This window comes from Phodopus roborovskii, unplaced genomic scaffold, assembly GCF_943737965.1.
Source record: "Phodopus roborovskii unplaced genomic scaffold, PHOROB, whole genome shotgun sequence".
NCBI classification, from domain to species: Eukaryota; Metazoa; Chordata; class Mammalia; order Rodentia; family Cricetidae; genus Phodopus; species Phodopus roborovskii.
Window position 1 is genome coordinate 10,756,527 of NW_026125281.1, and position 26,237 is coordinate 10,782,763.

The 26,237-nt window shown below is 38.9% G+C and overlaps 1 protein-coding gene across 1 annotated transcript in view; it reads right to left on the reverse strand.

The window, feature by feature from the left end:
• The window catches only part of Prex2 (phosphatidylinositol-3,4,5-trisphosphate dependent Rac exchange factor 2), a 232,248-nt gene that overhangs the window by 105,009 nt on the left and 101,002 nt on the right, over positions 1-26,237 (reverse strand). Inside the window, exons 12-19 of the mRNA XM_051197040.1 lie at positions 20,264-20,367; positions 19,591-19,640; positions 16,962-17,037; positions 13,437-13,509; positions 10,969-11,111; positions 10,750-10,842; positions 9,422-9,570; positions 3,421-3,506 (exon numbers count right to left, since the gene is read on the reverse strand). Of these exons, the coding sequence (XP_051052997.1) occupies positions 3,421-3,506; positions 9,422-9,570; positions 10,750-10,842; positions 10,969-11,111; positions 13,437-13,509; positions 16,962-17,037; positions 19,591-19,640; positions 20,264-20,367 (774 nt within the window). The remainder of the gene's footprint in view (positions 1-3,420; positions 3,507-9,421; positions 9,571-10,749; positions 10,843-10,968; positions 11,112-13,436; positions 13,510-16,961; positions 17,038-19,590; positions 19,641-20,263; positions 20,368-26,237) is intronic.

Consider the following 26,237-nt stretch of genomic DNA (forward strand, 5'->3'; position numbering starts at 1 on the left):
GTTTGGATAGCAATGCTCCCTGTCCGATTCTTCTCTCATGATCCAGAGCAATTAACAAACCACCCCACTGCTTCCTCAAGGATTGTTTTAAAGGAATTATTGCATATCGACCTTCACTAATTAGCCATTTCCCTTTCAAATGTCTACTCAATCTAATGTTCCAAATTTATAGTTAAAAAGGGAAAGATCAGAAGCGTAAACTTCATTTACAAAATGTAATATTACTTTATTTTTTCAACCACCAACAATTTAATGTGCATGTAAAAATAAATTCTTTAAAAATTCTACATTGTTTTGGTGTGTACACTAGAGTGCATGTTCATATGAGTGTACAAAAATGTGTGGGTATACATTCACCTATATATGTGCACGTGTGTATGTGTGTGTGTGTTTGCATGCATAGCCCAGAGGTCAACAATGAATATTTCTTTCTTTCTTTCTTTCTTTTTTATTTATTTATTTATTTATTTATTTATTTATTTATTTATTTATTTATTGAGTCAGGCTTTCCCACCTACCCTGGAGCTAACTTATTAGCTAGACTGGCTGTCTAGCAGGCCCCAGGAATCCTGATTAGGCAGAGTTGTACACTCTGCATTGGTGCTTTTATGTGGGTGCTGGATATTCAAACCCAGGTCCAGAAAATAGGGCAAGCACTTCAACTGAACCATCTCTGTATTCCTACAATTCATACGGAAAGAAACTGAGTCAGGTAGCAATTACAACTGGTTGCTTGAAGATAAATTAGAGTCTGGGAACCAAAGGACATGTGAATAATGTAATCAAGCGGTTATCAACTGTCCAGCCACTTTATGTGCATAGATACATAAACCTATACCTACATAAATGCACCTATGTAAATATGTAAGCAGTATGTCCTAACTGGTGATTTAAAAATCCCCAACCATCGATATTTGAGTGTCAGTGCAAATCAACACCAACAAATAATATTACTGAATTTTACATATTATACATACATGCACTATATCAGTGTCCATAAAACTTACCATATATTAGAAAAGAATTTCACTGGAAGCAATGAACCCATAAAGGAAACATAAACATTTTTTTTAAACTTTTATGTTTAAGAATACACCTTTTGTCTCTGTTCAGACCCCTCTAATGTTCAATCACAGCAATGGTTTTGCTGCACAGAATCAAGCCCTAGGCGAAGAGAGACATTTTGGCTGGGAGCAAGGCTCTAAGTCAGAAAATCACGTGGCCACCGGGACACACAGGCAGTTCTGTCTGTGTGCGAGCTTAGAGTTGGGGAGGGGGCTGAGTGTGAGCTAAGAACTAGGGCAGGGGGTGCAGATGAGACGGACTGGGAAAGTCACTGAGGGACCCCTTTCTCCCAGGAACCCCAGCTGCCTGCCCTGAAGACCCTGGAGTCTGGATTTTATACCAGGAGGAAGCTGAGGGACACATGTGTAGAGCCTGAGTCTGCCAGGGAGGCGACAAAAATGTGTATCTTGGGGATCAGGAGGCAAGTGTGAGAAGCAGAGAGAGCCAGTAGAGAAGGCAGATGAGACAAGATGGCTGGATACATACAGGGGCCCAGGAAGGCAAAGAAGCCGAGGCGGGAAGCGCGGGCACCATAGCTCTGAATGACTTTCATTCTGGTTTTGTTTTGTTTTCCCCAGCTATTCTGAATAAAGCACTAGGAAGGTGCTTAGATTGATCCAAGACTGAACTCTAGTGGCCTGGAAGCAGCAGTGACCTCCTCTTGTGACACAGTTATTCTGATAATAAACCACCGCCTGGGGCGGGGTGGGGCGGGGCGGGGCGGTATCTGAGAGGAGAAACATCAGAGCCCACCCCAACCCCTCCTTTCCCACTTAAGAAACAAAAGTCAGGAACAAAGGGGCAACCCACTCAGAAGACAGGGACAGTGATCACAGTTACACACATTCAGGCGTACAGTGACTGTACCCAAGCATGGGACAAACTTGTGTTAGGGTTAGTGAAAACAGAAACTTAATGTGAGATCACAGCATACTTCAGTTCTGCAGTATGGAAGGGCTATTGGAAAGGCTTTAAATGTTCATCTGACATTGTGGAAATCTAAGTGAAAAGATACTTTTTTTGAGAGAAGATTTATTTTTTTTAACCACGTGAGAGCACTGATTAATTTTGTAAAATAAAATTAATTGGCTCTGACAGCAGCATCCTTTCCAAATGTTCCTGCTTCGTGTTTGAGGGCACTGTGATGTTTTTACATTTTTCAGTGCTGCAAACAGTCACCTCTCTTTATCACATAAGTGCAAGACTGCTCAGCTCACCAAGGCCCTTCTTGCCCCGGCAGCCAGGCTACTTATTATACACAGCGCCGAGAAATCTCTACTCCCTTTGCTGGCATCAGATGAAGCAAAAATACATATCACAAGAGCTTTTGGGGTTTTTATTTGCCTTCCAAAGCAGCAAAGTAAAATAGAAAGAGGCTTTTAGTCACTACAATTATTTTATGTTTTTAGAATGAATTTCATGCTGCAATTTATTGAAGGCTCAAAGGGGGGAAAAATGAAGGAAATCCATAACAACTGGGTATCAAGCCCACAGGACTCTCTACAAAGCCTGAAAACTAACATTTTTAAAAAAATTATTGATCAAAACCCCAACATTTATTTGCTGCTAAGGAAAATATACATAAATGACCTTAAAGTCACTATTAGTTTAAACTAAAGTATACAAAAAAATCATGACTGGAGTAGTCATTCTTCAATCAAACTTGTAACAGCAACAAATATGCTTAGGAATTTGGGGGTCCTAGTTAAGTGTGTGTGTGTGTGTGTGTGTGTGTGTGTGTGTGTGTGTGTGTGTGTGTGTGTTTTCGGGCCCGAGCATTTGGAAGCCAGAGGTTAATATCAGGCTTCTTTCCTAGATCACTTCACCTTGAGTTTCTGAGCCAGGTCTCTCACTGAACCTGGGATTTGCCATTTCGCTGTACTAGACTGCCAGCAAGCTCAGGGAATTCTCCAGTCTCCATCTCTCCAGGGATGGGGATACAGGCAAATGCTGGCCTGCAAAGGTCTTTGTTGCATTTTGTTTTTAATACGTGTATTAAAGATCTGAACTCCCAACGTCATGATTGCAGGGCAAGGACTTCACCTACTGAGCCATCTCTAGCCTCTCTTTTGGCTTTTCAGCAAGGTCTCACTCTAATCCAAGGTCACCTCACATTTTCCACAACCCTCTGCCCTGGCTTTCCCGAATGTGGGAAACGCAGCTGTGAGGGACCGCACACACCGCTTGAGGTTTTGAGGTTTCATTCTTTAACACATTCTTTCCAGAATGTACTTTCACTAAGTTACTGGAGAGGGAGGAGACAGCCCTAACACTATGATGATGGACATTGTAAACACATCTCGGTTGCACGGGAACAGTCAGAGCGCAGTTGCCCACTCCAGGGGGATGCCTCACCTTTTCCCACCGCATGCACAACCGATGGGCCAAAGCCTCTGATCTGGAAACCCAGCCCGTCAGCAGAATCTGCGATTTTCACTGTCCTAAACACAACCAGAAAACAACGTGAGACAGCCATACATGCCACAACAGGTTCTCTCAACCATCAGCTCCACCTGAGCTCCTTCTAACAATGCATACATCCCGAGATCTCAGGCAAGAAGTTAACCTTATGAGATTGACCAAAAGCACCCACCCCAAGGATGCAACATAAGAAAAAACAGGTGGCAGTGGCCACTCCAGCTGAGATGACTCAGGGCCCTCCAGATGTGCCAGCTCAGGGCCCCCAAAACAGGATAGAGAGAACATTCAGTGGGAGTGGCCTACTCCAGCTAGATCAGCTGCAGAGACTTCCTCACAGGGAACATGAGCAATGCCCGTAGCCTTTCCCCTATGGGATTTTTCATCTCCCTGGGCATTAAACCTCTTACGGATACTCTTGCATCTTAGTCGTCTACTTGTATAAGATAAAATGTTGTGTGACAGGGACCTCTGAGGAAGGCCCCCTCCCTAGAAATGCCCTTGAATGGGATGGAGAATAACAGAAGAAAAATCTAAGCTGCCCCCATCCCCTTATTGCTCAGGCTCATCTTTGCTAGAATATATTGCTGCTCCCCCACTGGCTCTAACTGAACCACGCACTGCTTCATCCATTACTGTTTCCGGCTGAGTTCTTCCATTCCAGAGGCTTGAGAAGGGAGACTGCTGAGGTCAAGACCAAAGGAAACTGGAAAACTGGAGAGGGTCTGCCAGGAGAATGCTGCCACATGAGAAGCCCTTGGAGAACACACCAGCCCTTGGCCAACACAAGGTGCATACAGCAGGGTGGCCATGCAGCGTCCCCACGGAACAAATTCTTATATAGATGTATCCAAGGAAAACAACAGGCAACAGGGACAGCTCAACTCGCTCTGAGTTCTTATTCTGTACTTTGTAGCTGGGCACACTTGGGTTTGGACAAGCTCCTCAAATTCTGGTGTAAAAAGTGTCACTGTCAAACTATCACTGTCAAACCTGACTGTATAGTATGCTGATGGGGATTAAAGAGACAACAATTTCTATGCTAGCTAGTTTCTGTGGAATTAAAACAAGACTAAAAGCAAGTTAGAGGGGTATTTATTCCATCTTGCAGGTCACTGTCAATCACCAAGGGCAGCCATGGCAAAGGCTGAGGCAGGAGCTACAGAAGAGATAATAGAAGGTCCCATCTACAGGCTGCCTCCTTCCTCCCTCCTGCTCTGCTAACTTTCTTATGCAAGCCAGACCCACCCACTCAGGGGTGCCACAACTCTCAGGGGCCTGGGCCATCCTCCCTCAATTAGCAATAAAATTTCATCACCTCCCAGTAACCCAGACTATTGGGTTATTCATAACTCCTAGCTTTCTCCCAAGCCTTTCTGAGTAAGGCCTGCCCATTCAACGAAAAGCTATGTGAAGCTGACTTCCACGCTTCAAGATTACCGTGAAATATATATTTTTTCTTATTTTACATATAGATCCCAGTTCCCTCCCTCTCCCTCCCTCCCTCCCTCTCATGTTCTCTGACCCCCGCCACCACTCCCCCTATTCCATAGAGAGGGTGATGCCTTCCAGAAGGGATCATCACAATCTGTCAAGTCATTTGGAGTAGGGTCTAGGCCCTCCCTCCTGCCTCTAGGCTAAGGGAGTACCCCTCCTGGGGAATGTGCTCCCAAAGTCCTTTCATGCACCAGGGATCCATCCTGGTTCCACTGTCAGAGGTCCCTTAGACTGCCCAGGCCTTCTAACTGAGACCCACATTCAGTGGGTCTGAGTTGGTCCAATGCTGGTTTCCCAGCTATCAGTCTGGTGGGGGGGGGTACTGTGCTTTTTTAAACAGATTCTATACCCAGTACCATGAAATACATTTCAGGAAAGGAAAAAAAAAAAAAAAAAAAAAAAAAAAAACAGAAAAACAGAATTCCTGTAACTAAACATAATTAATCTAAAAGATCTTTGGATCATGTTTTTCCAGTGGGAAAATGACATTGCCTATTAAAATAATTAATAAAATTATACAAAATAAATGTTCTATTTCTGTTAGAAAATAAATATGTGGAATTAGCTACTGCAAAGCCTTTTGGAGAAATTCCTTGATGTTATCAAGTGTAAAAGAATCAAAAGAAAATTATATTGTATTTACTTCTCATATTTTTGGTTTTTTTCCCTTCTAAACAGGATACTACTTAAATTACAAAATGCTAATTTAAGAAAATGTGAGTAATCCAACCAAAGTCCCCATACAGTTCCTCCTGAAGCCTCGTATTCTCTGGGCCTGATCCAAAGATGCCCCCCCTCCCAGTGGCCTTGGATGCCTGAGTTAGGGGAAAGTCACTGCTATTTCAGACCGACTGAATGGGTTTGAGAGCATGAACAAATCCCTGCCTCCATGCCGCCTCCCATTCCTCTTTATATAATGAGAACTAGCCACTTGCTCTGGTGGGCACTACATGGCACAAGCAGCTGGAACTACTTTTCTTGAGACACTGTCTCAGAAGTTACCTGTCCCAAAAGCGCAGACAATTCCCTCACGAGAAAACCCTGTACTGTCACTGCTACACTTGAGTCAAGGGATGTAGGAAAATGTCAATACGTGGAGGAATCTCTTTGTACCCACCCCGTCCATCATGCTCTGGCCTCACACATAGAGCCAAGCAATTGTGAACTGAAACCTTTGAAACCATGGGCTGGAACAAACATTTCCTATATGGAGATGCTTACGTCAGCTATGTGTCACAGAGAGACAAGAAACATGATGAGCCTGTGCCTCATTGGGCAGGGACATGGCAGGGAACACATAATAAATAGATCATTATAGGTACTTTGTGTCAAAGCAATAAATAAATAAATAAATAAATAAATAAATAAATAAATAAAAGAATAAGCACACACACACACACCACTTCCAATTCTTTACATCCTAGAAATTTAGAATCAAGGGAAAACTAGAAATCTCTGTGCTTTAGATGCTCATTTTCAAATGGAAACGTTAAGAATGGCAGTATCTTTGTGGTATCAACTATAATGAGATGAGCATAACTGCTATTGCTTGTCAAGGCAAGCTGCTGCGGCATCTCTGAGCACACCCTGCTCCTCACAGTGGGGGAGAATTTCTACCAGCTTTTAACAAGTAGACTGGATGTGGATGCAGGACTCCCGTTCAAGTGGGGAGTCATAGAGTCTTACTTTCTAAGACATTCTCTTCAGTGGAAACCCATGTTCCTGTCTAAAGGACACACACATGCCAATTAATAAGTGTTGTGACTTACAAGATTTCCCACTCTAGCTTATCTATATTTTATCAAACATATTAATGTACTGTACTCCGTACTTTATTCCTATTCTTACTGCACATAAATGTATGTGGCTATTAATGCCATATTGTCTCTAAAATAAAAAAATCAGTTTTTTCTTTAATATATGTAAATAGTCTATAGGGCTCAATATAGAAAGAATATTAAGGGAAAATTATATATTTCAAGCACATTTACTAAACATGAATATGCAATCTTTTAAAAATTTATTAATTTATTTATTCTCTGTATATGTGTGTCTCCATGTATGCATATGTGTGTATGTGTGCATGCTGTGTGTGTGTGTGTGTGTGTGTGTGTAGCTCAAAGGACAACTTTCAGGAATCAATTCTGTCCTTCTACAATGTAGTGGCAAGTATCTTTTCATTCTAAGCCACCTGGCTAGCACAATTATGTCATCCTTTAATATTATTCTTCAGTACAATATAAAACATTCTTTTGATGCAATAAAGAAGCAATTAAATAAAATGATAAATTAGTAAGGGCATCACATAACCACACAACCGAATTCTTGCTATTATATGATACCTACAGTGAGCATCAAACTCTTCACCAAGCCTGAACAAACCAGGACATACCTGACAGCTCTGTGTCAGACAAACCTTATGCCATCTAACCAATGAGGACATGGATATCACGATAACAAGAGAGTGGTGCAAGAAAGGCTGGAACCTTGGGTTCTAGATACTGCACAGCAGCTCTTGCGGGAAGAGCTGGAAGACACAGGCCCAGAACTCTGACAACCGAGGATTTGTTCCCATCTGTTTATTCCTGATATCACTAGCTCTGCCTTTTTCCAATTACTGAAATGTCTATTTAAGCAAGCAAGTTGTTGTACAAATTAACAAAGTATCCGCATGGCTTAGACATATATTCACTAATAATTGTTCTGAATGTCCCTGTATTCCTTCCTAAGACATTTTATTCATTTTAAATTCCCTAAATATGTCAGGAGATAGGCAACTAAGATAGCCTTACCCTAGGCAGAGCTAGATAAAGAGGGAAAATAAACTGTAATTATTTGTAGAAAGAAAACACTACTGCAGTTCTATGCCGTCTTCTAGCCCATGGCTTCCTGTGGGAAACTGTATTAACAAACCACACTTATTGTTTCAGGCCACTGAGTACATGCCATTGGGAAATAAAGCATCCATGCCATTAATGACTTAGCATTGTCCCAAAGGGATGGACTGGGGAGAATCCAGCCCATAACACTGAACTTAAGACTCAAGACAAATGTATACATGATACATCTAGCTACTACTGAATGTGTGTATACTATGTAATATGTTACATATAAAAATACTTTAAAGTTAATAAGGATAACAACAATTCCCTAAATTGTTTAAACAAATTATCTTTGTTTTTTAAATGGCATCCTTCATTTGTTTTAAAATTAATGAAGTTGCTGGTAACTGCTGATACAATTTTTGAATAGTAATTCTGACATAACTCATTCACAGCTTCTGTTAAATACTCTGTATACATGTTATCTCAAACAGCTGATGCAATAGTTCATGACTAATCTGAGATCATTAGTAGAAATAAATTCAAGAAGAGAAGCCAATGAACTACACACACATACATCAAATGTTTTAACCAAAGAAGCATGGCTGTACTCTACATATGTATGGCTGTGGCATCTGTCAATACTTGAATTCTTTCAAGTAGTTCTAAAACTTGATTTCAAAACAGTAGTGAATGTTTATGTGTGATAATAGATGAAGAAAAGTGTTTTCCTCTAGAGACATTTATACTTTGATTTTTTTTCATGATAACTATTGTTATGTTTCAAATATGATGCTGTTTGCAAAAGGCTCATGTGCTTAGTGGTCTCAAGATGGCAGCATTATCTAGAGACAACTGGGTCATGAGGGCACTGGGTTCATCTTTCAGCTGACCCATGGGTGAGTTCACAGGAAGTGTGCCCACTGGGAAGAGGAGAGTCACTGGGAGTGTTCTCGTCTAGGGGGTATTCCTTGCCCCCTCTCTCTGCTTTCTGGGCATGATTGATTGGGTAATTTTACACCACCATTCCCTCCTATCAGGATGGACTGAAACTTCTGCAACCCTGAGTCAACAGAATCACCTACTCCGTTAAGTTACCTCAGCTACCCTGTCTTAATAATGAAAGATGCTCATCAACACTGGTATTTTTCTACTTACGTGGACAGATGACAGAGAGGTAGACAGGATGGGCTTGGTTTTGTTTTAAAGAGAAGAGTGTCTGATTAAGTATACACATGCATAGTATATCTTCTAGATTTGACTTTGGGCACATAAGCAGTATATTCTAGACTGTGTCTAATCACCAACCTTTCCTAGAGCCAAACACATAGCTCTTTATTCCTGGCTTTTAGATTATTTTTTACTCAGTCAGACTCAAAAAATAACCCAAGACAGCAATGTTTGTACAGTAAGAGAAAAATATCATGCTACTAACACCATGCAATTCAGGAGTGAGCACGTATCACCCAAAACAATGCGGCTTCCTTCTGCCATCTAAAGACCTGCATTCATTGTGCTGGGGAGGCCTAGATACCCTATAGCAGGGGAGCCTGAAGATCAATGCCGACCTGATAGGCAGCTTCCCGTTTTACTCATCCACGCATCTCTGTGTGACTTACTCCCTTGGCTTTGTGCTCACGAGGACGCGCAGAGGCTTCTTGCTGTTTAAGCATGACTTCAGAAAGCAATCGACTTCAGGGAAAGGTCTCAGAAAAACCGGGTCACCATTAATAGCGAAAATCTTCTTCCCAGCTTCCATGCCAGCCACCTAAGGGAGGGGGGGCAAGAAGAGGCGGGACGATAATTTAATACATGTGGTCAGCTTCCACAAGCTGAACATAGGGGGAGCCACACGTGTACAGGCTTGGGCATGGGAACACATACACAACAGCCTTATGCAAACTTCCGTAATAGAAGTACGAATGGAGTTAACAGCTACCATGGCATCATCATGGATGGGGTGGGGCAGCTTTGCTGAAATCAACCTTTCCTCACTCCCTTGTGCATACCCTCTCAGGCTCTTTCTTGGTGTTGCAGTAACAGACTGTTCTATTTAACAACAACAAACAACAAACAAACAAAAAACACAAAAACAAAAAACCTGTCCTATAACATATAAACTCTAGGTCAATTACTTTTATATTCGTTTCATACATAAATATATGCATTTATGTATACATACTGGATATAAATATGTTTATTTAACTCAGGAATGTTCAAGCCCTGAAAATATGATTATTGACCACAGACGACACGTATCTCCAGCCGACATCAGCGTGGGAAATGGAAAGGGTGGCCTGGAATCCAAGCAAGCGCCAAGGGCAGTGTTGACCCTAATGCAACATGCTGGGAACTGACAAGGACAACATTAGCTCTACAGTCAGCCCAGATGTTCTAAACCGGCAAGACTGCATATAAATTCCCTGCTGCTTTGGACTGCAGGTACTTGACGAGACAATATTTTATCTATGGCACAGCAAGATGAAGCTGTGCTCCAAGAGCAGCCTCGGAAAACTGCCTAGGAGAAGCACCTTCTCCTACAGAACCAGGGTCATTTGGTGGCCAGATCCACTAGCAGAGTAGCTGGACCAGAGGTAACCTATTTGCACTTGGAGTGCTGGATAGAGAGCTTTGCCTTACACACTCTTGTTTGCTGGTGAAATAAATATGTATCAGCATACACAAAGTACTACTGACTTTAGTAGACAGAATATAAACCATATTATGTTCTATGTCTGCACATTTTTGTTAAAGACCCGAAGTCTGTTTAGGGGTTATGTATCTTGCAAGCCAGGCAGCAAGATAAACAGTCTTAAATCCCACAGTATCAATGCGGGTCAGCACTGGAAAGTAAACTCCATGAGGATAGAGAAGAAAGCAGGGAAGGAAGGTGGGACCCCGTATTGCATGACAATAAACTGTTAACAAAAATGCTAATTTTCATTACCTCTGCATTAGATCCCTTTTCCACCAACTTTATTATTGGAACTTTATTCTTGTCCTCCAGTCCAAAGCCATAGCTGCCTTCATTGGATTTGATCTGAAATGTAAAAACGTTAACATTATTAAAAACGATCCAGGAGAGCATGACAACCCAACAGACCGATAGCATCAGTGCGCTCGCCTGCCAGTATAGGCCAGAAGGAAATGGGGTGCAGCGGCTTACCAACAGCGACTTAGCAATGACGTTCTCCACAACCTTCAAGTCATGTTTCATAAGCCTGTGTTTCATGTTTGAGCCTTCCATTTCCTCGTCAGCAAAAAAGCGGAAAAGCAGAGGCTCATCTTTGAATTCGCTTTTTTCAAGGACTGTAGAAATGGAGAGATTGAAAGAATTTCAGTAAATTGGGGTCTCGGGCTCACTTCCCACACCAGCAGGCCCTGGGGGGGGGGTTCCTGGCAACAATGAGCTCAGCTTTAGGCTCCTAGAAGAATGCTGCGACCTCAAGACACCCCTCAGCTTCCTTCGATAACCTTCCCTACCTTCCCTGTAAATTACGGGTTGCCTACAGGATTTAGCATTTTAAAATAAGTGCTATCTTTCCAATGTTGCACTTTTTAACCTTCCACTGTCCGAGTGGAAAAAAATCTAAATTTAAAGAAAAAATACAGTAACTCCTAAACCCAGGCAATCTAAACCTAAAAACTTAGAGCATCTGTTACTTTCGGAAAACATTGTAAATATGTTTAATGTCATGTATCTTCTTGGATAACTTCAAACGGTTGCATAGAATCTTTCTATGTGTGAGCAACTCCCTGTGAGGGGTCACAGTTGGTCCAACACTTCAAACTAGAAATATGTCTCCTGGGTAAAATGTGATTTTAGTTTCTATGACTTGCTAGCTCTTCTGTTTCAAAACAATATTCTCAAACAACCTTATTTGTGCAGAGGTCATTTTTTCCCTCTTTTATATGAATGTTAATATTTTCCCTTAGTCCCTAGGAATGTTGATCTATGTTTTGTTAGTCTTGTTTATACTACAGGTAGACACAGATAATAAGAATTCATTTTTAAGAAGACCTTGACAGCTGCCAAAATGCGTTTAAAAAGAAATCTGTTTGTCATTCTTTGTCATTTGTTCGTTGTAGTGTACTTGTTGGGACAAGGTGACTCACAGTAACCGGAAGGCTGTGGTCCCAGGGCACTTAGCTTTGTGATGAATCAGTCCAGGTCTGGGGCCAATGCTGAGTGTGAAAATAAGAATGTTACCTAAACTCTCTGCATTTTAGCTTTTTCAGCTGCAAAATGAGGGTGAAAGAAGACTTCATTCTGCCTTCACTAATTGAAGCACTACACGTAAATAGCTCAGCGTATGTCAAACAATCCAAAGAGGCAACTATTCTACTCCATTATTTTTACGGAGTTCTAGAAAATGATATGGAGCAGATGTGTGTTCTGTTGGGTGACCTTTGGATGGAAGAGCATCTGGTAACTTGGTAACAAATGAAGCTATCCACCACTCCATTAAAAACTAATGGGAACAACAGAAAGGAAAAACACTTTGGACTGAGTTAAGTTTTGCCTCCATGATCTAATCATTTTCCCAACGATCACATGGTATTTCCTACAACAGTCCGTCCATAGCTGGAGACTGAAGCACCAAGAAATCCAGGTAGGAGACTTTGTCACCTTAGTTTTTGTTATCACTTGGTATTTTGCAATAAATACTTACATCAAATTGCTGCCTGCCACTACTTTCCAGTTAAAAAGAAAAATAATTCAGGGGTGTCAGTCTGATTTTATAGTTTTAATTGCTTAGAACATTATAATCCCTTCCATGAATAGTTGCTCTCTGGGGACCAATATTTCTCTATCTTAACATTCATAATGATTGAGACAAAAGGACATGGGATAGAATTCTCCAAGGAGCACATGATGAGGCTGTACCAAAATGGCTGTACCTGCTGTTCTATGCCCCTTTTCATACATGTGCTGATAACTTTCTGGACACGGTTGATAAATAGATATGAATGCAAAATCAGACATATATTGAGACGCATATTGTATTAGTAATTGAAAAAAGACTGTTTGGGTGCCAAGACTTCGTAGGCATAAATAGATGGAGAAACTCTCCTTACTTTGACAGACGGAAAAATTAAAATAAAACACTAATGTTTAATGATTTGCTTGACATTATCAAACAAGAAAGAAACTTTAGTCGACTAAAAACTGCTTATTTCTAGAGATGAAGTCCTGTACAATGATTTTTAGGTATATTTTCCTAAATAAACAACAATTATTAACTAGATATGCTCTTATCTAATCATTCCACTATATACTGTCATTCAAGCAAGATTATGAGTGTAATATAAAATTAATTCAAAGCTATATGCACACAGTGTGTGTGAGAGTGAGAGAGAGAGAGATTTTCAAAAAGAAAATAAAACTTTGACATCTTAGCACGACTCTTCTGGAGTCAACACATCAAGAAATACAAGAGAGAAAATGGTAGTCCTTTGCCATAGAAATGTTGCTGTTGGCGAAATGAGTTGCAGATGCGGTGACTCGTCAGGGACCATGACCAGACCCAGACAGGTCGCCTTGACCTTAGTAGAGCAGTGAGATCCTCAATGTCCCAAGAAGACCCCAAACAATGAAATCCATATGTGAGTTTACAAGGTAGGAGTCCCTACCATGGTGCATAAATCCGTTGTCGCAGAGCCCAACAGCAAATATCATTGCCTCTTCCCTGGTACGGCAGTCACCCTGTTAACCAAAAAATAAGTCACTGTGCATGGTAACAGGAAACTGGAGGCTCTGAGGACCGGATTTACAATTTAAGGAACATTGCCCACACATTATGTAGTTTTCCCTAGTCGCTTTCGAAGCACTTAAATGCTCTACCAAATCGGCTCTCTTTTCTACCTCCTTTCTATCATCAACACTCTAATTTGTTTCTTTATCCCTTATCTAAATTCACATTTTTTTCTGGAGTCATTCTACCATAATTCAGATGTGTTAGATAGGAATGTCATGTTCTAGAAGTCTAGAGAGAGACTTTCTAATAATCAAAACAAAAAAAAAAAAAAAAAAAAAAAAAAAAAAACATCCTGTTGGGCTTTCAAGATCTTCCAACAATTCATCTACAGCTTCACTCTCCATTGTTTTGAACGGATCCACTTTCCTACAATTGCTGAACACAGTCCACGGCATCCTCATCTTCACCAGTGCAACGCCAGGGCATACAATGTCTTTTACCCACGCATGAAACAGCAGCATTGATTTCATCTCCAGCTGGGACATCTGTAACACTATTACCCACCAAAGCAAACTGCGTATGTACCTGCAAATAGACACCATACCTTCAACAACTCAGGTACTCGACAAGTTTTGTGAATTCGTTTGAAAATTCCTACTTATTCATTCCCAAATGGCACACCAAGTTCAAGATATCACATGTCAAAACTCAAATGCAAAACATTTTTCCTGCCTTCCAATAATCTGGATCTTGTGAAGGATTGAGGATTATATCATTAAAAAAAAAAAAAAAAAAAAAAAAAAAAAAAAAAAAAGGTACCTAGTTAAGTAGCATCATACAATTTAGTTAAGATTTCTTGTTTCTTGTGAGTACAATGTTCTGCCTGCATGTATCCCTGCAGGCCAGAAGAGGGCACCAGATCTCATTACAGATGGTTGTGAGTCACCATGTGGTTGCTGGGAATAGAGCTGAGGTCCTCTGGAAGGGCTCTTAACTGTTGAGCCATCTCTCCAGCCCCTAGTTAATATTCTTAATTAGCCTGATTCTCTCAGAGAACTAGATGCACAGAAAAGACCCTGAGCCTAGCTAGAGGACTCATGAATACTTCTGTGGAAGATAATGCTGAGATCTAAAAACAGCCCAACTGACCAACAACTTCTCGAAGGAAAGAACCATCCTGGACTTTTCCTGATATTTTATTTCAGTAGCTAAAGTGCTACACTTTGGCTGTTTTGATTATTTAAATGCTATATTTCCCAAATTAATACATCATTAAAAAGAATATATTCAATCTGAAAATACTATAGTGATCCTATATTAAAAAAAAAAAAAATCCTTCTGGGTCTACTCAGATCTGGAAAGCACTAAAGAAAGGAGCAAAAAAAAAAAAAAAAAAAAAAAAAAAAAGTCTGGGTAAGAAGAAAAATAAACACGGTGTGTGTAAATGAATCACATAATCACATAATATTTTAGAAATACATTAATGCACTTATTCAGTAGGAAGTTAACTTCAAGAAATGAGGTATTTGATTATAAGCCATTATAATAAAAGCATCAATCTGGTAAGTATTCAAATGAGAAAAAAGGCATAGCATTGTCTAAGACTATGAGTCACTGCAGTCATCTTCAGCATCCAAGGACTGTTGCATTGCAGCCAGCTCTAATTGATAACAATAAGCTGTCCAAACCCAGTAGGCACTGATGGATGTGCAGAATAAGTCTATTCGAGTCTGGGTGGAAAGGGAGCCTTGCTTTGTCTCTTCATCCCCCTACATTAAGCACTTTAGCTTATTCCCCTCTCTCCCATTGCTGTCTTCCTCTCCCAAGGCAGCCCATGATGCTCCACTGTGAAGTTCAGCAATAAGAGCAGAGAATGTCTGCCTTAAACACATGCATTTCACAATATCAGAATTATGAAGCTGCAGTGACTGATGGAAGGTGACATGATGTCTATTCTAGAACACTACAGTCTAGAAATGGAGTGACATGTCCAAGCTTGCCTCACTCAGTTTTAACAGAGGTGGCATCAGATACTGATTGCTTGAGACAACCTCCTGGGAGATTTCAATAGACACCACAGAAACAAAAGAAATACTTCATTTCAGCTTGCTTAAGACTTTCTGAAATGTATCCTATTTTTCCTTAATGTTTACCCTTAAAAAATTACAAATATTTCCCCCTGTAAATCTGGCAACTGACTTTCTGGGTTAGAATGTAAATGTTTATTTAACATCAGGTTTCGCTTTAGATGAATTTTCCTTTGTTTTCTTCCCTGTATTAGGTATTGTATGAGTTCGCATTAATTCTAGACCAGCAGAGTTCTAGGTGAATAATTTTACTGAACAGAGAACCCATCCAGCTGCACACATGGCCACTGATATAAAAGTGTTAGAAGGTATCATACTAGAGAGCTATTAGACATAAGGTTTAGATTATTACCAAAGCCATTATTCTGATTCATCTAAGACTTTAGCTTAGATGTAAAAGTTTATGTTCAATGAAATACAAACCTGGTGACCTTCAAAAATTTAGAAAATAACACTAAAACAATAAAAATGTCAAACTATATATATACAAAACAGGGTTTAAATGTTTTTTTAAAAGTCAACATTTTAAGATTAAGCATCTAGTTTTGTTACCTATGTATAAAAGAAAAAGATATTTTTATACAAACAAAAGAATATGGCTGCTTATAAAACTGACTCAAATATTTATGCATAATGACCGCATTTCAACCAACCAAACCCTCTGTCCCAGGCAACAAGTTCAGTTCAAGTGTTTATCAACTTTCCTTAGTATCTTGCTTCAGATCAGTAGAATATATATACAAACATTTGTTATTTGACCTATCATGAAAAAGAAAAACTAAGTACGTTTGTATTTGAGAAGTTACTGTGACAGGTGTGTTAATTTCTTCTACTTATAAGCAAATCACAAAAATTTTCTCAACACTAACTGTCAGAGACAAGATCCTGCGAGGCTGAGCAATAGTGATGACAGTATGCTCCCCACTTGGTGGACATTAAAGCTGCTATCATCCAAGCCCAGCTGGCATCAACAGAGACAATGATGTGGGGGATTAGAATCACATGAGATGACTAATGGAAAGATACTTCAAAACAAAGAAGTAGAAAAGAGCATGCAGAACAACTCAATGCCTGAACATAGCTATTCTTCACTGATACTCAAATTACGCTTGCTGGGTTTTGTTTTTTGATTACTATTTTTAAAACAGGAGCACCTTCTTTTTGAAAATCAAGCTAGCATAAAGGTTATTCAAGAACCCAGAAACCAGACTCAAATCCTAACTCAGCTCCATACTAGCTGAAGGAATGTAGTCAGGGGAGATCACAGTACGTTGCCTGAAGGCAAGTATTACATTCTTTGAAAGTTCCCAATTCACACACTCAAAGTGAAAAGGAAAAGAAGGAAGTACAGCAATATCTATTTGCCTCCTTACCTGTGCAATTAACCAGTCTATCAGTTTGTTGGCCATGACCACAGATTTGTAGGTCCTTAAATGGTAATCTTTATCTCTGCAAAGGAAGAAGAAATCAAGAGCATTAATCAAGAGATGATGTGGGCACAGGCAAATCCTTCCATTCAGTATCAGGATACAGCAAAACAATCTACTAATCATCTTGCGATCAACTAATAAATGTATAAATAAGGGAAATTAACAAAGTATATGAGATGAAAATCTATCAGTTCATAAAACAGCTCATAAAGGAGAAGACAGACCTATCAAAATAAGGCTTTTTTTTTCCTTTTTCCCAAACAAGACTATTACTGCTATCATACTTGGTGGCGATTTAACTAGAAAAATGGCATCTCATTAATGGAAGAATAAGAAAATAGAATTTCTACCCCTAAGTCATTGCTTCTAAAATTCTCCTCAAAGTGTAGAGAATAGAGCACCAGCTTCTCTGGTGTCTATATTCTCCAAGAAGACTGGGAAGTAGGCACTATAGTTATTCATAGGCTCTCTACAAAGCCCGCAAGCCTGAAATAGACACAGAATCTATGACTCAGTCTGTCTAAGCAAAGCATGGAACAATGAAACCCCCTCTCACATCACAATCCCTGCTCGGGAGACTTTCCTGACTGAGAAATCATTCAAAGCTGAAAAGCAAGCCAGTATAAAGGTTATTCAAAAACTCAGGAATCAGATTCAGATCCTAGCTTGGCGTCACGTTAGTTGTATGTAGGCTAGGGAGATCACAGTATGTCAGCTGAAGGCAATTACTAAAGTCTTTGCAAAACTGAAGGGGTCTCATGACTAGCCTTTCATCTTCTAGGCCCAGGTGAAAAAAAGAATAGAAAATTGAAGTTTTTGCAAAATGTCCAAAGGGGGGGGGGAAAAAAAAAAAACCAAGCTGCCAAAAGCTTGAGGTGATTAATGAGTACATCCTGTATTTACTGTCCTTTGTCATTGGTCAGTAATTCACGATGATATCCACATCATTGTGTCCCCTTGCCTAAGAAGCTCTCTGAAATGTGTTGAAACTTCTAGGTTCCTCAGAAATCAAGTTCACTTCCCCATATTTTGAGTATACTTCCTAATGCTTGGTTTCCATAAATGCCAATAGGAAAGAAAAGGCTGTTCTACCACCAGACCAGATGTAGTTGCCCGGTTCTTAACAGCAAGAGATTTTCCTGTATAAACCAAATTCCTATGTATTCATGAATGATATCAGATAGTACATCTGTTTTACATTTTAATCCCATACAGTTCCTCATAAAGCAAATAAATAGGTCATTTCTAGTCAAGGAAAAATTCTTTTTTATCGATTCCTAAGGACTGTAACTTTCTTGATAAAATAACCTCACAGGAAAAACAAATGTAATTTTCTGAACATATTTTCATGCACATAATATTTATAATTATGTAGATGATATGGAGAGTTAGCTATTCTTCTTTTCTATTTGTTTAGCAGAAAAAATACACAGTTGCTAAGTATTTAATATTAATTTGTCCAAAACATTTGGAAGGGATCTATAGCAGCAGTATATAACATAGTTCACACTCACTTTCCCAGCTTTACATTGTGAAGTCTGCTGCTAAAGAAGACAATATTTATGCAGGTAAGAAGACACCCAGTTCTCCTGCAGAGCCTACTCACAAGGTTTACATGGTATAACAGGCCATTCCCTTATGCAGACATGGCAACTTCTGCAAACAACTTCTATCTATCATCCATCTGTCTGTTATCTATGTATCATCCATCTATCTAGCATCCATGTATCACCTATCTACCTATTATCTATCATCCATCTGTCATCTACCTATCTATCATCATCTATCTATCATCTATCATCAATCTATCATCCATATATCTATCATCTATCTATTGATCAATCATCTATCATCTATCTATCATCTATCATTCATCTATCTATTGTCTATGTATCTCTCATCCATCATCCAATCATCCATCTATCATTTATAATCCATCTATTTATCATCTATCATATATCTACCCATTTATTTATCATCTATCCCTAACCACCTTATAAATGATGTTAAGTATGTGAAATGAAAGCACTGTATGCAAGCAAATATTTGGATTCTACAGCCATTACTGGAAAATATGTTTGTTTGTTTTTTTAAAAACTGGACTGTGTATTTGCTTTGAAAATGAGTTGGTTAACAAACTCAAAAATTATGCTTAGTACATCTAAAATAATTCTTAATCTTCAAGCAAAAATATTGTCTTGGAGGGACAAGTCTATCAAAAGGAAATATAAAACACACATACAATATTCAATCATTCAGATTCATGTAATACATACACAGATATTATGTATAAAATCTAAGTCTCCCTATCTGTGAACATTTAGAATAAATAGCATTTCTGAATAATTTCTAGGACATTTAACTATGATTTATTAAATATTAATGGAATATAATATGAAATAATAGCAAAATGAGTTCTGAAAGCATGTCAAAGGGAAAAGACACTACATTTGTGTGATGCCAGAAAAATTTAGGAATATTTGAGATAAATAATTACTTAAAATGAAATTATCCAAGTTCTAAGATTAAACATGACTGTTCCATTTATGAACCCTATGAGGGACAGACTCACCTGACCACTGGGGTAAACAGACTATGAAGTCGACAATACAGTCTTACGCCCTGTGTGAGACAAACGTAGGTCAGATGGGTAGGATCATTCAAGACACATGCTGTGGAACTTTCAGAATAACAAATCAATTCTTTTTCAGTCTCCTGGATTCATTACACAATCTCAGAAAAAAATTAAAATTCTCTCCAAATATTGAAGAACAGAATGGAATTGTACTGAGAATTTGTCATATATGTATAACGTACATGAAGGTTTACCTAAAATAATTCCTTCATATAAATGATAAGATACGCTTCAAACACAAAGTTAACACAGCAATAAATCTAAAATAAGTGGTCGTTATATTTCAGTATAAAAATTTGCCAGATGTACAATGAAAACTGGTATTAAGCTAGTCTTTATGTTTGTGTTTTTAAAATTTATACAAATGTCTGGACCAGAGGTTGCTCTACATGGTACCTTCTGAGAGAGGTTCTATTTCCATTCAGAAGCAGGGAAGAAAATAAATGGTGAACACTGGAATTTCAGAAATTTTGATAAGATCAAGATACCTCAAGTGATAACTTAAGAGTTTTCTCAATTAGAAGACATTTTCATGGATCACAGTAGCTTTTCTTTCTCCTTTAGTACAGCAACTTGAGTCCTGTTTGGACATGACTGAAGGCGCCCTTACCTTTGAAATCACATCCTGCATCTCACTTCTGGGGTAAAATGTGCCGTCGTCGTAGCGGAATCGGTACAGCATCTGCTCTGGCTTGAATTGATGCTTGTCGGTAACTGAGAACATGGAAATGTTAGAGCAGAATAGTAGCAAGTTAAATCATTAAGTGAAAACGGGTTTACTGAATACATAAGCACAATTTACAGAGCTTCTGATTTCCCAACAAAGTAATGTCAATCCAATATTTTCAACAGTAAAATCAGTAAGGTTTTGTTCTTTACTACATTGAAACCTTCCATATAATAATCCGAAGACTCAATTGGGGTTCATAATAGCCAGGCCGGTGTTGTAGCGCATGCCTATAGTCCTACAACTAGGGAAGCTGAGGCAGGAGGATTGCTGAGTCCAAGGTGAGCCTAACCTACCTAGTGAGTTTGAGGCCAGCCTGAGCTACAAAGTACGTTCTATGACAGCATGACCTACAGAGCAAGACACTGCCTCACAAAAGAAAAGAAACTTCAATTTAAAATTGTATTCAGACCTTCAGAGATGACTGAATACCTTCAATAGGTAACAGATTCCAAAGTTTTAAGAGTTCTTACACTGATAGGCGCTTATGTTTTTAAATGTCACTTGTTTTTTTTTTTTTTTTTTTTCTTTCCCTACTTCTTCTTCCTCAAGGGAAAATTAGAATGGCTAGCCTTCCCTGTCAATGACAGGATCAAATTTTCATTTCTCAAAACTTATTGGAAATGGTAGTTTCTCTAGTAGGGAACATTAACAAATGCCAAAAGAATTAATGCAAATCCTTCTCAAACTCTTAAAAAAAAAAAAATGAAAAGGAATAGTTCAAAACTCACTTTATGAAGCCAGATAAGGATACCGCAATGAAATAAAAATTACAGTTTAATATCACTAATAAACAGAGCTGCAAAAATTTTCAACAAAATGCTATAGAACTGGGAACAAGGATTCTTGGGAAGAGCTGTGCTTGACAGGCTGACTGAATCAGTGATGTGGAGAGGTTGGAATGTTGCAGGTCCAGATTCAAATTAGAGATTATCTGGAACTACTTCCTAGCCCCAAAGAGCTATTTCTTGCCTACCTCTGCATGGGAGCAAACATTCTTTGGCTAACTGATAAAAATCTTGGAATGTGTAAACAGACTCCTAGTCGCACTAACCAAAGGGCTAAAAGTGGGATCCCTAGCATAACCTCTATAGCTTGGCCATAACACATCTACCCAATATAACTACCAAGATTTTCATTACACTGTTTTCATTACCTTATCATAACATGGTATTTGGGGAGACCATTCCAGGCTACATTTACTCATATTTGGCTCCAGAATAATCTCTTATACCCTTTGAGGTGTCAGTTATAGGAGTTATTTTCCCCCTTTTGCAAATTCTCTATATTGAAAATATTTCAATTTTCTACACTTCTTATTGGTTACAAGAAACACTGTTTTTCACTGTAGCTCCTGGTCATATGCCTCAGCTTTCAACTGCCCAAGCAGCAAACTCATTGTGTTTAGTTATATTTCCATTCCTCACAGTGCTGTATGTCCTGACCAGAGGAACTAGGTAGGAAAAGAAAAAGAAGATATACAATTTGGAAAGAGAAAAATTTGTCTCTTTGTCTTCTATGCCCAAAGTCTTTTTAAAAAATGAACAACAACAACAACAAAAAATATGAACAACTTTTTTAGTAAAGGTGTAAATCAACACACAAGAACACGAAGCCAGCAGACAAAAGCCAACAGCATTTCTAGATGTTGGAAATGAACTATCCAAAAATACATTAAGAAAATCACATTCACAACAGCATTAAAAATTGTAAGACTGGGGAAGGAATTTGATCAAGGAGATAAATGCTCTGTATACTAACACTGTAAAACATTGGTTAAAAAAAAATCTAAGAGACTACAAATAAATGGAAATGTACTATGTTTTCATAAATTGGAAGGATTAATATTATTTAAATGTCCACTGTACCCAATGTGATATACAGATCAAATGCAAGCCTTATCAAAATTCCACCGGCATGTTTTACAGGAACAGAAAAAAACAAATACAAGTAAGTAAACGATAAAACCTCCATGAAACAAAAGACCCCACATAGTAGAGACAAATTTACACAAAAGAACAACGCTGCAAGCATAAACTATATATGACTTCAAAACAAACTAGATGAGCTAATAGCAATCAAGGCGTTGTGGTCCTAGCACACAAACAGATATAGCAGACTACTGGAACATGGTAGAGGACCCAGAATAATGCCATCTATTTAGAATTGATGGATATTTGCTAAGGCTGCCAGGAATGTACTATAGGGAAATGGTATTGGGGAAACTGGACACACACATGCCTAAGAATAAAAATGGAACCCCATCTCACACAATAATCAACTCAAAAATGAATCTAAAACTTCAACATAAGACTTGAAACTGCAAAACCACTAGGAGAAATAAATGGAGAAAAACTTCTTGAGACCATTCTGGCAATGAAGTTTTTTTAGACGAGATCCCCAACATGCAGATAACAAAAGCAAAAATAGAGAAATGGGGTTGCCTCAAAGGAAAAGATTCTTCATAACAAAATAATCAACCAAATCAAAGTACGAACTGTGGAACAGGAAAAATATCTGCAAACCACGTAACCCATAAGATCAATATGCAAAGTACATAAGGAAATGTGGTCAAGTCATTCTCAAAACTATAAAGAACCCAGCTGAAAAGTGGACAAAATACCTAACTGAATTACCTGAGGTAATTCACATGGTTAAGGAGGATACGGCAAAGAGCTTATGTCTATACAGACAATATAACAAGGAAGGAGACACTGCCCTGGGTAGGAAAACACTTGGTAAGAAAGCTCAGTTTATATTTAAATATTTTCTATATAGAGACTATAACAGGCAATGTGCTACAAAGAGCTATATTTCATGATTAGAACGAAAACTCTCATCTTTACACTGGGAATGTTGGAAAGAAAGAATATACTGTCAAAACTAAGTGCATTTGGAAAATCCGGGAGTACACCAAAAGGTGTATTAATAAGCACAAACACATGCATGCATGTGTACACAAACACGAAAGTCTAAGTCTTTAACCCAGCGTATGTAAACCTTGAACTGTAAGGCTGTGAAATTGAGCCAAGATTGTTATGGTGGGGGGGGGAGGATAACAACAACACAACCTTTGACATCTTATTTTCCTCTGAAGCTAATCCATAAAGAGAAAAGCATGAGTGACAAGAATGAAATTAAAAGAAATATTGTAAAATTCTGTGGCTTGCTTCAAGCCCAGTAATTGTTTCTTTTATTTAACCCACCTACATTGATTATTGTTATAATACTTTTAATAGTCGTGGAAATAAATTATTTTGCATTTCAACGAAACTGAACCCTGGTGTTTCTTGCCACAATAAAAACAAATGGCAATTTAATCTACTCAAAAGGCAGTGCTAAGCTATAAGGGACTTTAGGGTTAAATCTTCAAAAACATGGCCTAATCTGCAAATCTTTGATGTTGCCCTGAACAAACAGCAAAGTTCTGGTGTCCTCACTCAATCTACAGCAGAAAAAGGGATCCACCAACCAACCACATTCGGGTCACCTTGTTAGGAAAGATACGCAGTGAAATCTCCCAGACAACTATAACAGACGGAGGCATGTGCAGTAACCATAACATCTACACAAAGGTCGGGGCAATTGGAGAAGGCCAGCTGATGTGGTTTGCCAGTGTCTGTGGTATAAAGTTTCCTATGCTGGCCAACTTCAAGTTGCCCACTAAAGCTTACTGAACACAGGACTCTCCCATGGAGAGAACTAGGGAGCGTCCCTACTGCGCACAACCCTGCAGCAGAGGTAAGAGAAAATGGGATCAAACAATTAGGAAATGCTCAGTTTCAAGAACCCATCACCATGTGCATTATGTACCTAGTTACGTAATTTCGATGTTAATAATTATGTTTAAAACCAGTTGAGGGTGCTCTTAATTGGATTAACAGCTCTCACAGCTTCGATAGTCAACTTCAGCATGCTGCAGGATGTACTGGATGAGAGTTCTGAACTCTCTCAGGAGTATTTCCTCCTGGGAACAGTAGTCAGAGATGATGAATCTTAGCAGTGTGTAATAGAAAATGCATTTTTGGTGTCCCAACCTAGGAATCCATACAAAAGCAAGGCCAATAATACATACAATGTCAATAATAGCAACAACATGCACACACATTCTCTCTCAGACTAGATCAATAATATATGCAATGTGAATAATAACAACAACATAGTCTCTTTTTTCTAGCTGTCTTTTAAACAGATAGCTCAACTTCACCTTGGAAATTCTGTTTGTACAAAAGTGTAACTGGAAAAAAATGTACTCAATAACTAGAGCATTTAGCTCCAATCTCTTCTTTAAATGGAATTAATTTTTTATAATATGAAATTGCATACTAGGATTTTTTGTCCCCAGTTTTGGAGAATTTGAGACATTTTTAAAAGTTCCTTTTCATTAAAACGCTAGATTCCAAATATGACTTTATGGTTAATCAAATCCTGACTACAGTATAATAAGCCTGGGCCCCTGAATTCAAACAGTAACAAATGGAAGAAAACTGAGACACAGTTCTCTGAGCTATTATTTTTCAGCAAAAATAATTAAGCAGGCTATAAATACAATTGTTCCAAACAATTTTTAATTCTCCCAACTTAATTATTGGAAGAATTCTTGCATTTCAGATTTGAAAATAATTTTAATAAAAATGCACTTAATATTTGCACTTCAAGAGCCTACTACTGGGCCAGGAAAAATGGCCCAGTGGATAAAGACACTGGCTGGCAAGGCCAAAGCCCTGAGTTCAACCCCTAGAACTCACCAAGTGGAAGGAGAGAGCACTAATTGCCCAAAGTTGTCACCTAGCCTACAAGCGTGTGCCAAGGCATGCAGATACACAACAGTAACTAAATTTGAAAACTCTCTTAAAAGAGACCCTGTTGTTTACTGACGTGGTGCCTACAGCCAGGGATGGACTGGCCAGGAATGGCATATTCCCATTCTTCTGTTTGTTTTCATTTTATCTTATTTGCCAGCCTTTTTAATGTTTTCTTTTTACTGTTTGGCAATTTCAAGTATGCATATACTATATCAAATTGACCCTATTTCCCCCCTTGGTTTCTCCCCACTTCCTGTCCAGACTCCATGTGCTCTTCCTTGTTGCTGCTGTTCACTTCCTGCTGCCGGATGTTCACAGATCCAGAACCATCTACTGAAGCATTTGTACATCTCTGGGGGCTCAGCCGCCCTAGGAAGACTTACGCTCCCTGGGCAAGCAGCCAGTGATTGATTATTCATGGCATCTTAGCAAGTGCTGGGACTTGGGGAGACACTCCCCCTTGCATTCTGGGATTTGGGCTCCTGGAGGATAAACATACTCAGCAACCTCACCAGGCTATGAATAATGTGGCAGGCCCAGGAAGACACGACCACCTGTGCATGAGGGGCAAGAACTATAGAAGCAAAGTGGTTTTGTTCAGTTGGTAACACCCTATGTCTGGAAGTACAAGTCTAAATGGGAAAGGCAAAGCCATTTCCAAAGGGTAACTGACCGACCACAATTCAATGCTGCCCACTTAAGTTCAAGATAACACAAAGAAATGATTCATGCTATAGGCGGTAACAACTCTTAATTACCCTGGTTTGGTCATTACATATTATAAACATGACTCAAATTGTCACAGGATACCCTATAAATACATACAATTACTGTGTGTTGATTTAAAAGTTTAATGAATTAAACATAACAATGTAATACATATTCTTATTCCCACATGTATACTTGAGTTTGGGTTAGGGGGTATGAAAGACTAAACCATCTATATCAACATTTCTCATTGCTACTTAAAGTCGTTGTATGGTTTTAAATATGAATTGCCCCCCTCCCCCATAGACTCATTATTTGAATTCTTAGTCCCCAGAGGGAAGCAC